General features: G+C 40.0%; 1 protein-coding gene across 2 annotated transcripts in view; it reads right to left on the bottom strand.

The window, feature by feature from the left end:
- The window catches only part of nr3c2 (nuclear receptor subfamily 3, group C, member 2), a 141,392-nt gene that overhangs the window by 36,259 nt on the left and 91,817 nt on the right, over window positions 1–13,316 (bottom strand). For both annotated transcript variants that reach the window (XM_055205104.2, XM_055205105.2), the window contains exon 6: window positions 11,539–11,683. In XM_055205104.2, coding sequence (XP_055061079.1) covers window positions 11,539–11,683 — 145 coding nt within the window. The remainder of the gene's footprint in view (window positions 1–11,538; window positions 11,684–13,316) is intronic.

Below are 13,316 nucleotides of genomic sequence, written 5' to 3'. Positions count from 1 at the left end.
AACATGAATTAGCATGAAGCTAGCATGATGCTAACATGATGTTAACATGACTTAGCATGAAGCTAACATGATGCTAACATGATTAGCATGAAGCTAGCATGATGTTAGCATGATGTTACCATGAATTAGCATGAAGCTAGCATGATGTTAACATGAATTAGCATGAAGCTAGCATGAAGCTAACATGAATTAGCATGAAGCTAGCATGATGCTAACATGAATTAGCTTGAAGTTAGCATGATGCTAACATGAATTTGCATGAAGGTAGCATGAAGCTAACATAAATTAGCATGAAAATAGCACGATGTTAACATGAATTAGCACGATGTTAACATGAATTAGCATGAAGCTAGCATGAAGCTAGCATGAATTTGCATAAAGCTAGCATGATGCTAACATGAATTAGCATGAAGCTAACACTATGCTAACATAAATTAGCATGAAGCTAGCACGATGCTAACACGAATTAGCATGAAGCTAGCATGATGCTAACATGAATTAGCATGAAGCTAACATGATGCTAAAATGAATTAGCATGAAGTTAACATGATGCTACCATAAATTAACATGAAGCTAGCATGATGCTAACATGAATTAGCATGAAGCTAGCATGATGCTAACATGAATTAGCATGAAGCTAGCATGATGCTAACATGAATTAGCATGAAGCTAGCATGATGTTAACATGCTTTAACATGAAGTTAGCAAGATTTATTATGAAATTAGCATAAAGCTAGCATGAAGCTAGCATGAAGCTAGCATAAATTAGCATGAAGCTAGCACGATGTTAACGTGAATTAGCATTAAGCTAGCATGATGCTAACGTCAATTAGCATGAAGCTAGCACGATGTTAACATGAATTAGCATGAAGCTAGCATGAAGTTAACATGAATTAGCATAAAGCTAGCATGATGCTAACATGAATTAGCATGAAGCTAGCATGATGCTAACATGAATTAGCATAAAGATAGCATGATGCTAACATGAATTAGCATGAAGCTAGCATGATGCTAACATGAATTAGCATGAAGCTAACATGATGCTAACATGAATTAGCATGAAGCTAGCATGATGCTAACATGAATTAGCATGAAGCTAGCATGATCCTAACATGATTTAGCATGAAGTTAGCAAGATTTGTTATGAAATTAGCATAAAGCTAGCACGATGATAACATGAATTAGCATGAAGCTAGCATGAAGTTAACATGAATTAGCATAAAGATAGCATGATGCTAACATGAATTAGCATGAAGCTAGCATGATGCTAACATGAATTAGCATGAAGCTAGCATGAAGTTAACATGAATTAGCATGAAGCTAGCATGAAGTTAACATGAATTAGCATGAAGCTAGCACGATGTTTAGGTGAATTAGCATGAAGTTAGCACGATGTTAACGTGAATTAGCATGAAGCTAGCACGATGATAACATGAATTAGCATGAAGCTAGCATGAAGTTAACATGAATTAGCATAAAGATAGCATGATGCTAACATGAATTAGCATGAAGCTAGCACGATGCTAACATGAATTAGCATGAAGCTAGCATGAAGTTAACATGAATTAGCATGAAGCTAGCATGAAGTTAACATGAATTAGCATGAAGCTAGCACGATGTTTAGGTGAATTAGCATGAAGCTAGCATGATGCTAACATGAATTAGCATGAAGCTAGCACGATGTTAACATGAATTAGCATGAAGCTAGCATGAAGTTAACGTGAATTAGCATAAAGCTAGCATGATGCTAACATGAATTAGCATGAAGCTAGCACGATGTTAACATGAATTAGCATGAAGCTAGCATGAAGTTAACATGAATTAGCATGAAGCTAGCATGATGCTAACATGAATTAGCATGAAACTAGCATGATGCTAACATGAATTAGCATAAAGATAGCATGATGCTAACATGAATTAGCATGAAGCTAGCATGATGCTAACATGAATTAGCATGAAGCTAACATGATGCTAACATGAATTAGCATGAAGCTAGCATGATGCTAACATGAATTAGCATGAAGCTAGCATGATGCTAACATGATTTAGCATGAAGTTAGCAAGATTTGTTATGAAATTAGCATAAAGCTAGCATGAAGCTAGTATGACTTAGCATGAAGCTAACATGACCCAAAGACCCAACCCCCATGTCTCTATGATGTTCGGATACAGAGATATAAGGCTTTGTTTATTATGTTGCTAGGGTGCTCGTGTTTGGTTGCTAGGGGCGTGGCTTAATACCTCGATAAGAATCCTCAGAGACTGATTGGATGCCTGAGTAAAATGAGCCCACCCCCATGTCTCTGTGACACTTTGCTGCAAAGATATCCATCTGGGCATTTTATAATGGCAGTCTATGGAATATGTTGCTAGGGTGCCCAAAAATGGTTGCTAGGGACGAGGCTTAATAGCTATGGGGCGATCCTAAGAGACTGATTGGATGCCTGAGTAAAATGAGCCCACCCTCATGTCTCTATGACACTGTAAAGTGAAGATATTCCATCTGGAACGTTTTTATTCCCTTATATGGGCATGTTTCCTGCTCCGTTATAAGTCAATGGGGAATTTTGGGTGGCTCTTACGCCCCAGGGGTGAAACTTACACCCCAATGTGAGGTATGTTCTCACAGTGCCTGCCAGCCTCTTCAAATGTGGTAACCCACAAGTTTCTACAAATTTCTCGCTCTCAGCTATGACCCGTCAAAGTTTGTCGCAATGTTAAGTCAATGGAAAATTTGGGGTGTTTGAGCGCCCCGTTTAGGAATTCGGTAAGTCCCATCAGTTAGAAAAGTCATAGCACGCTAAGTCAGACCAGTCTGAAGACTTTTGGAAAGTTTGGTGAATGTAGCTTGAAAGCTCTAGGAGGAGTTACAGTCAGAAATTTTGGGGATCAGAAGAAAAATAATAACTAGATAGAAAAGTTTGTTGACAAACTTTATGTTGGCTTGACAAAGCCTGGCCTGAACGTTGAAAACGGTTTGACAGAAGTTTAGTTTAGTAGGCTATCTGGCTGTTAGTATGTTTAAGTATGAAGCTAGGCTGATTTAGCATGAAGCTAGCAAGATTAGCCTGAAGCTAGCATGAAGCTAACATGATTAGCATGAAGCTAGCATAAAGTTGGCATGATTAGCATGAAGCTAGCATGATGCTAACATGAAATAGCATGAAGCTAGCATGATGCTAACATGAATTAGCATGAAGCTAGCATGAAGCTAACATGATTAGCATGAAGCTAGCATCAAGTTAGCATGATTAGCATGAAGCTAGCATGATGCTAACATGAATTAGCATGAAGTTAGCATGATGCTTACATGAATTAGCATGAAGCTAGCATGATGCTAACATGAATTAGCATGAAGCTAGCATGATGCTAACATGAATTAACATGAAGCTAGCATGATGGTAACATGAATTAGCATGAAGCTAGCATGATGCTAACATGAATTAGCATGAAGTTAGCATGATGCTAACATGAAATAGCATGAAGCTAGCATGATGCTAATATGAATTAGCATGAAGCTAGCATGAAGCTAACATGATTAGCATGAAGCTAGCATCAAGTTAGCATGATTAGCATGAAGCTAGCATGATGCTAACATGAATTAGCATGAAGCTAGCATGATGCTAACATGAACTAGCATGAAGCTAGCATGATGCTAACAAGAATTAGCATGAAGCTAGCATGATGCTAACATGAATTAGCATGAAGCTAGCATGATGGTAATATGAATTAGCATGAAGCTAGCATGATGCTAACGTGAATTAGCATGAAGCTAGCATGATGTTAACATGAATTAGCATGAAGCTAGCATGATGCTAACATGAATTAGCATGAAGCTAGCATGATGCTAACGTGAATTAGCATGAAGCTAGCATGATGTTAACATGAATTAGCATGAAGCTAGCATGATGCTAACATGAATTAGCATGAAGCTAACATGAATAAGCATGAAGCTAGCATGATTTATTATGAAATTAGCATAAAGCTACCATGAAACTAGCATGAAGCTAGTATGACTTAGCATGAAGCTAGCATAAGGCTAACATGACCAAAAGACCCAACCCCCATGTCTCTATGATGTTTGGATCCCGAGATATAAGGCTTTGTTTATTATGTTGCTAGGGTGCTCATATTTGGTTGCTAGGGGCGTGGCTTAATACCTCGATAAGAATCCTCAGAGACTGATTGGATGCCTGAGTAAAATGAGCCCACCCCCATGTCTCTGTGACACTGTGCTGCAAAGATATCCATCTGGGCATTTTATAATGGCAGTCTATGGGATATGTTGCTAGGGTGCCCAAAAATGGTTGCTAGGGGCGTGGCTTAATAGCTATGGGACGATCTTGAGAGACTGATTGGATGCCTGAGTAAAATGAGCCCACCCCCATGTCTCTACGACGCTCTAAAATGAAGATATTCCATCTGGGACGCTTTTATTCCCTTATATGGGCATGTTTCCTGCCCCGTTATAAGTCAATGGGGAATTTTGGGTGGCTCTTACGCCCCAGGGGTGAAACTTACACCCCAATGTGAGCTATGTTCTCACAGTGCCTGCCAGCCTCTTCAAATGTGGTAACCCACAAGTTTCTACACATTTCTCGCTCTCAGCTATGACCCGTCAAAGTTTGTCGCAATGTTAAGTCAATGGAAAATTTGGGGTGTTTGAGCGCCCCGTTTAGGAATTCGGTAAGTCCCATCAGTTAGAAATGTCATAGCACGCTAAGTCAGACCAGTCTGAAGACTTTTGGAAAGTTTGGTGAATGTAGCTTGAAAGCTCTAGGAGGAGTTACAGTCAGAAATTTTGGGGATCAGAAGAAAAATAATAATAATAACTAGATAGGTACATTTCCTGAAGAAAATGTGAAGTGGTGCTTGCCGTGGCAAATTTCTGGGTAACATATATGATTATACTCCAAGCCAAAAGTAAAACGATCCAACTCCCGTGCCTCTACGATGTTCTGATACTGAGATATAAGGCTATGTTTATCTGGTTGCTAGGGTACTGTATTTGGTTGCTAGGGAAAAAATTGACATCCACTAGTGATTACCCTCCGAGTCACGAGTCAAACGGTCCAACCCCCGTGTCTGTACAATGTTCTGATGCGGAGATATAAGGCTTTGTTTACTCTGTTGCTAGGGTACTGTATTTGGTTGCTAGGGAAAAAATTGGCATCCACTAGTGATTACCCGCCGAGTCACAAGTCAAACGGTCCATCCCCCGGGACTCTTCTCGGTTCTGCCGCGGAGTTATATGTCTTTGTTTACTGTGTTGCTGGGGTACGGTATTGGGTGGCTAGGTAAAAAATGTCATCCACTAGTGATTACCCTCCGAGTCACGAGTCAAACGGTCCAACCCCCGTGTCTCTACGATGTTCTGATGCGGAGATATAAGGCTTTGTTTACTCTGTTGCTAGGGTAATGTATTTGGTTGCTAGGGAAAAAATTGGCATCCCATAATGATTACACTCCGAGTCACAAGTAAAACGGTCCAACCCCCGTGTCTCTACGATGTTCTGATGCGGAGATATAAGGCTTTGTTTACTCTGTTGCTAGGGTACTGTATTTGGTTGCTAGGGAAAAAATTGGCATCCACTAGTGATTAACCTCCGAGTCACGAGTCAAACGGTCCAACCCCCGTGTCTCTACGATGTTCTGATGCGGAGATATAAGGCTTTGTTTACTCTGTTGCTAGGGTACTGTATTTGGTTGCTAGGGAAAAAATCGGCATCCCATAATGATTACACTCCGAGTCACGAGTCAAACGGTCCAATCCCCGTGTCTCTACGATGTTCTGATGCGGAGATATAAGGCTTTGTTTACTCTGTTGCTAGGGTAATGTATTTGGTTGCTAGGGAAAAAAATGGCATCCCATAATGATTACACTCCGAGTCACAAGTCAAACGGTCCAACCCCCGTGTCTGTACAATGTTCTGATGCGGAGATATAAGGCTTTGTTTACTCTGTTGCTAGGGTACTGTATTTGGTTGCTAGGGAAAAAATTGGCATCCACTAGTGATTACCCGCCGAGTCACAAGTCAAACGGTCCAACCCCCGTGTCTCTACGATGTTCTGATGCGGAGATATAAGGCTTTGTTTACTCTGTTGCTAGGGTACTGTATTTGGTTGCTAGGGAAAAAATGGCATCCACTAGTGATTACTCTCCGAGTCACGAGTCAAACGGTCCAACCCCCGTGTCTCTACGATGTTCTGATGCGGAGATATAAGGCTTTGTTTACTCTGTTGCTAGGGTAATGTATTTGGTTGCTAGGGAAAAAATTGGCATCCCATAATGATTACACTCCGAGTCACAAGTAAAACGGTCCAACCCCCGTGTCTCTACGATGTTCTGATGCGGAGATATAAGGCTTTGTTTACTCTGTTGCTAGGGTACTGTATTTGGTTGCTAGGGGCGTGGCTTGGGAGTGACCAATGATGTGGCCACTGATTACACTCTGAGTCACATGTAAAACGGTCCAACCCCTGTGTCTCTACGATGTTCTGATGCGGAGATATAAGGCTGTGTTTATTATGTTGCTAGGGTGCTCATTTTGGTTGCTAGGGGCGTGGCTTGGGAGTGGCCAATGATGTGGCCACTGATTACACTCTGAGTCACAAGTAAAACAGTCCAACCCCCGTGTCTCTACGATGTTCTGATGCGGAGATATAAGGCTGTGTTTATTATGTTGCTAGGGTGCTCATTTTGGTTGCTAGGGGCGTGGCTTGGGAGTGGCCAATGATGTGGCCACTGATTACACTCTGAGTCACAAGTAAAACGGTCCAACCCCCGTGTCTCTACGATGTTCTGATGCCGAGATATAACTGTTTGAATTTTATGTTGCTAGGGTGCTTAAAAGTGGTTGCTAGGGGCGTGGCTTAATTGCTCTGATACTATCCTGATAGACTGATTGGATGTCTGAACAAAATGAGCCCACCCCCTTGTCTCTACGACATTGTAAAGCGAAGATATCCCATCTGGAACTTTTTTATGTCCTTATATGGGCATGTTTCCTGCCCCATTATAAGTCAATGGGGCACATTCGGGTGCCTCTTACACCCCAGGGGTACAGCTTACACCCCAATGTGATGTATGTTCTTACAGAGTCTACCACCCTCTTCAAATGTTATAACCCACATGTTTCTACAAAATCCTCGAGCGGAGCTATGACCCGTCAAAGTTAGGCCCAATGTTAAGTCAATGGGATTTTTCGGGTGGTTTTTCGCCCCCCTTTCAAAAATCCTGCACCCGATTGCTTATAAAAGTCATAGCACCCCTCTCCTCAATAATCCGGTCGATTTGAGCCCTCTTTCATGGGATTACGGCAAACCGTGCGGGACGAGTTACGCGCCGAAAAAGTGTCCAGAAAAAGAATAATAAGAAAAATAAGTATGAGGAATAGTAATAGTGATGCTTTGCATAAATGCAAGCACCACTAATAACTAGATATTAAAGTTTGAAGACAAACTTTATGTTGGCTTGAAAAAGCGTAGCCTGAACGTTTAAAACGGTTTGACAGAAGTTTAGTTTAGTAGGCTATCTGGCTGTTGGTATGTTTAGGTATGAAGGTAGCATGATTTAGCATGATTTATCTTAATGCCAACATGATAAACATGAAGCTAGGATGATTAGCATGATGCTAGCATGATTAACATGAAGCTAACATGATGCTAGCATGATTAGCATGAAGTTAGCATGAAGCTAGCATGATGGTAGCATGATTAGCATGAAGCTAGCATGATTCTAGCATGATTAGCATGAAGCTAGCATGATGCTAACATGATTAGCATGAAGCTAGCATGATGTTAGCATGAAGCTAGCATGATGTTAGCATGATTAGCATGAAGCTAGCATGATGCTTGCATGATTAGCATGAAGCTAGCATGATGCTTGCATGATTAGCATGAAGCTAGCATGAAGCTATCATGTTTACCATGAAGCTAGCATGATTAGCATGAAGCTAGCATGATTAGCATGAAGCTAGCATGATTAGCATGATGCTAGCATGATTAGCATGAAGCTAGCATGATGTTAGCATGATTAGCATGATGTTAGCATGATTAGCATGAAGCTAGCATGATGCTAGCATGATTAGCATGAAACTACCATGATGCTAGCATGATTAGCATGAAGCTAGCATGATGGTAGCATGATTAGCATGAAGCTAACATGTTGCTAGCATGATTAGCATGATGCTAACATGATTAGCATAAAGCTAGCATGTTGTTAGCATGATTAGCATGAAGCTAGCATGATGTTAACATGATTAGCATGAAGCTAGCATGATGTTAGCATGATTAGCATGAAGCTAGCATGATGTTAGCATGATTAACATGAAGCTAGCATGATGTTAGCATGATTAGCATGAAGCTAGCATAATGCTAGCATAAAGCTAGCATAAAGCTAGCATGTTGCTAGCATGATTAGCATGAAGCTAACATGATGCTAGCATGATTAGCATGAAGCTAACATGATGCTAGCATGATTAGCATGAAGGTAGCATGATTAGCATGAAGCTAACATGATTAGCATGAAGCTAGCATGATGCTAACATGATAAGCATGAAGCTAGCATGAAGTTAGCATGATGTTAGCATGATTAGCATGAAGCTAACATGAAGCTAGCATGATTAGCATGAAGCTAACATGTTGCTAGCATGATTCTAGCATGATTAGCATGAAGCTAGCATGATTCTAGCATGATTAGCATGAAGCTAGCATTATTCTAGCATGATTAGCATGAAGCTAGCATGATGTTAGCATGATTAGCATGAAGGTAGCATGAGGCTAGCATGATTAGCATGAAGTAAGCATGAGGTTAGCATGATTAGCATGAAGCTAGCATGATTTAACGTGAAGCTAGCATGATTAGCATGATGCTAACATGATTAGCATGACGCTAGCACTATTTAGCGTGCAGCTAACAAGATTTAACATGAAGTTAGCATGAAGTTAGCAAGATTTATTATGAAATTAGCATAAAGCTAGCATGAAACTAGCATGAAGCTAGTATGACTTAGCATGGAGCTAGCATGAAGCTAACATGACCCAAAGACCCAACCCCCATGTCTCTATGATGTTCAGACCAAGAGATATAAGGCTTTGTTTATTATGTTGCTAGGGTGCTCAAATTTGGTTGCTAGGGGCGTGGCTTAATGCCTCAATAAGAATCCTATTAAGACTGATTGGATGCCTGAGTAAAATGAGCCCACCCCTATGTCTCTATGACACTCTGGTGTAAAGATATCCATCTGGGCTTTTTATAATGGTAGTCTATGGGAGATGTTGCTAGGGTACCCAAAATTGTTGCTAGGGGCGTGGCTAAATAGCTTTGGGGCGATCCTAAGAGACTGATTGGATGACTGAGTAAAATGAGCCCACCCCCATGTCTCTACGACACTCTAAAGTAAAGATATTCCATCTGGGACGCGTTTATTCCCTTATATGGGCATGCTTCCTGCCCCATTATAAGTCAATGGGAAATTTTGGGGGCCTCTTACACCCCAGGGGTACAGCTTACACCCCATTGTGATGTATGTTCTTACAGAGCCTGTCAGCCACCTTAAATGTGGTAAGCCACAAGTTTCTACAAGTTTCTCACTCACAGCTATGACCCGTCAAAGTTTGTCTCAATGTTAAGTCAATGGAAATTTTGGGGTGTTCGAGACCCCCGTTTAGGAATTCGGAAGGTCCCATCAGTTAGAAAAGATATAGCACACTAAGTCAGACCAGTCTGAAGGTCTGTGGAAAATTTGGTGCATGTAGCTTGAAAGCCCTAGGACGAGTTAGTTGCCGAAATTTTGGGGGGAGAAAAAGAATAATAATAAGTTTAATAGCAATAACAATATATTGGCTTTTTCAAAGCCAACATAATAAGCTTAGATACAATAACAGTATGTTGGCTTTGTCAAGCCAACATAATAATAAGCTTAGATACAATAACAGTATGTTGGCTTTGTCAAGCCAACATAATAAACAGCAAATGTAGAAAATAATAAAAAAATAAATTGAATGTAGGATTTGGAACTATGTATGTAGAACTTTCCCCCAAGTTCTTTCCTAAATACAATGAACCACTCCCTCTTTCCTCCTGCAGGGGTCACTGTGCTCTGTTTTTAAGCTTCTCCCATTATGCTCAATCAATGTGCATTTGGCTTCAAAAAGCACACACTCATGCTCTTTCCACTCAACACTTTCTCCTAATCTGTTGTCGATTGAGTTGATTGCGTGTCCCACCGACCTTACAATCTGCCCTGATCAACATGATCAAGAAGTACTTATGGACACAATGTTTACTGTTGTAGTGGATCAATTGAAGGGTGCTTTATGAGGTCACAGTCTTGCGCCTGCTGGTAACATGCAGATTGAGTTTATTACTTTGTGATACCCATCTTATGAGGCATACACACCAAACACGAAACGTGTATCTGCATCACATTCAATATTACTCGCTGGAGTTGAATTTTTTCAACTTGTGCAGAAGACGTGTTTGAGGCAAATAGCACACGTTCTCCGGGTCTGGCTGTACCACTTTTTAGCATAGCTTAGCATAATTCATTAAATCTGATTAGACCATTAGCATCATGCTAAAAAACAACCAAAGAGTTTCAATATTTTTTTTCCATTTAAAGCTTGACTCTTCTGTAGTTACATCGTGTACTAACACCGACGGAAAATTAAAAATTGCGATTCTGGCGTAATAATTAAGGACTTTCTGCTGTAACATGGCTGCAGCAGGCGTAGTGATATTACACACTGCCTGAAAGTAGTCCCCTTGGTAACTTTCAATAGCAGGGGACTATTTCCGGCGCTGCGTAATATCATTGGGCATGCTGCAGCCATGTTACAGCAGCAAGTCCTTGATTATTACGCCAGAATGAGAGTATAGTTCATAGCCATATCTGCCTAGAAAATCGCAACTTTTAATTTTTCGTCGGTCCCAGCACACAATGCAACTACAGAAGAGTCAAGTTCCAAATAGGAAAAATACCGAGACTCCTTGGTTACCTCCGAGCGCGACGCCAATGGTCCAATCAGACCAAATGGATTATGCTAAGCTATGCCAAAAGTCTCCAGACCCAGAGATTGGCTGGATGGATTCCAAAACGGTAAAAATCAAATGTTTAACTCTAGCGGAGCTGGAAAATGAGCATATTTTTAAAAAGTGGAGTGTCCCTTTAACAATATCGCAAACTGTGCTTAGATTTGTCAAGATACTAAAGTTTGCAATTCTCAATTTTCATCAAAATCTTTCAAGACCAAAATTATAAGATATGCCATCAACATCATAGTGCTATACTTTCATTTTGTAATAACAATTTCCCCATTTGTGCCTGTTTGTGTTATTAAAATTATATTCCCTTATTTGTTAATATACATTTGATTTAGTACAATGTCATACATGATATAAGATTGAATGAAAAATAAATATGTTTGGTACATTATGGTTTACAATAAGAAGAAGACATTTAGATATTATGTTGGATTTGGAATATTGTAAAAATTAACCTCCTTAAAAACCGTACACAACAAACATTCACTTACTCGTTGAAGACGAGGTCAGGGGCAAAGTAGAGCATTTGGGCGTTGGTGTGTTTGTAAGATCTCCAGCTGAGAGAAAAGGAGGAGAGACACATCCAGGAATACTGGATCAGTGTGATTTGGTCCTCAATGGGTAGACTGCGGAAACCTGGGAAAAATCAAAGGGAAGTGAGTACAGAGCAGAGAGGCATTTGGGACATTAAGGGCCATGACTTGCCCTGAAGCACAGCTAATGACTTTAGGCTCTTGAGAAACAAAATTAAAGGTACTATTATGTTTGTGTTATATAAAGCAGCCTGACAGTTTTGTGTGAGAAAGACACATATGAAGAAATATGTGTGGATAGTGGCAAGGTCATGGTTTCAATTAAAATGAAATGTATAGCTTGTACACACTGTCTTGGATAAAAACACCTTTATAAATGTCTACATTTTAAATGTAAAGTTTGAAAAAAGCAGATCATTTGTTTGGTTATTTGTAATCCTCTAACACAGCGCAAGGTTGCAGTGTAGTCGACAGAAATCATTTTGCATGAATCATTGAAGGTTTCCACTCATTGTCCTGTTGTCAAAGAGGGTTAGCAATAAATAGAAGAGGCTGGAATCTTGCCAACGCTCACAATAATAAGAGCTTTAAAGTCACCCACATGCTATACTATAAGCCAAATGAGGACACGCTATAAAGGTATTGGTAAGACAGAGGCTATTTTTGGCCGAGCTTGTCTGCAATAAGCAATTCTGTATTGACTATAATGTGTCACTCCATTAAATTTATATTTCATTTATGCAGCACCTTCATCATTTTCAGGCAATTTCTGAGCAGCTTCCCATGTGTTTTCTTTTCACACAAATAATCATGTCCATACCACCTTTTTAGAAACCGGCACATATGCTGAAACTAGTAAAATTTGTTTGGTGTTATGGCAACTTTAAATGCACACCATCATAAAATGTTCAAACAGGTCTTCTTTTTACTCAACTATAATAACAAGCGTTTTAATCACAGAATATAGTGAACATATAACATAATGATCATCTGCTAGCCATGTCCACATGTATTATGCAATGGTTGTTTCCTAAATGTCACTTGAGTATACGGTACTACACTGACGTGGAAAGTCTTTGAAAGTTTGTTAGCCCTTCTGCCCTAGTGTTAATTCGTCTTTCTATTTATATATCTGGATATAGCAAGCGGACACCCCAGTATCGAATAATTGCAATGCAGCAAATGATCATCTCACAGCATGATACCTTTAACACTTCCTCACAAATGACAAAGACAGAATTCTCCAAAATCTCGCCATAATTTATTCACCCTTAAGCAATCTGAGATACATATGTCCTTCATCTTTTAGATTTGGAGTTTTTTTTAGTAAATGTCCTTGCTTTTCCAAGCTTATAACAGTTAAAACAGGGATCAGGGAACAACTTCTTCGGACTTTGAAGTCCAAAAAGTGCTTTCAACTTTCACAGACATAATCCACGTGGCTCCAAGGGGTTAATAAAGGTCTTTTTCGAGTAATCCATGCCATTTTGTAAGACAAATATCCATATTTTATACTTTATAGCAACCACTAGCTCCCGGTAACAACGCCGTCTTGGACTCACACGATTCACGAGAGTCACTGCACAATCTACGCATGGCAACGAACGCTCACTATGCTAAAACTCTCTCGTGAATATCATGAGTCCAAGATGCCACAGTTACCAGACACTAGTTATTACAGTTTATTTGATATTGATATTTTTCTTACAAATCGCATCCATTACTCACAGAAGACC

Source organism: Misgurnus anguillicaudatus, chromosome 3 (genome assembly GCF_027580225.2).
Source record: "Misgurnus anguillicaudatus chromosome 3, ASM2758022v2, whole genome shotgun sequence".
NCBI lineage: Eukaryota > Metazoa > Chordata > Actinopteri > Cypriniformes > Cobitidae > Misgurnus > Misgurnus anguillicaudatus.
The sequence above is the reverse complement of the archived record's forward strand: the minus strand, read 5'-3'. Positions and strand labels throughout refer to the sequence as shown.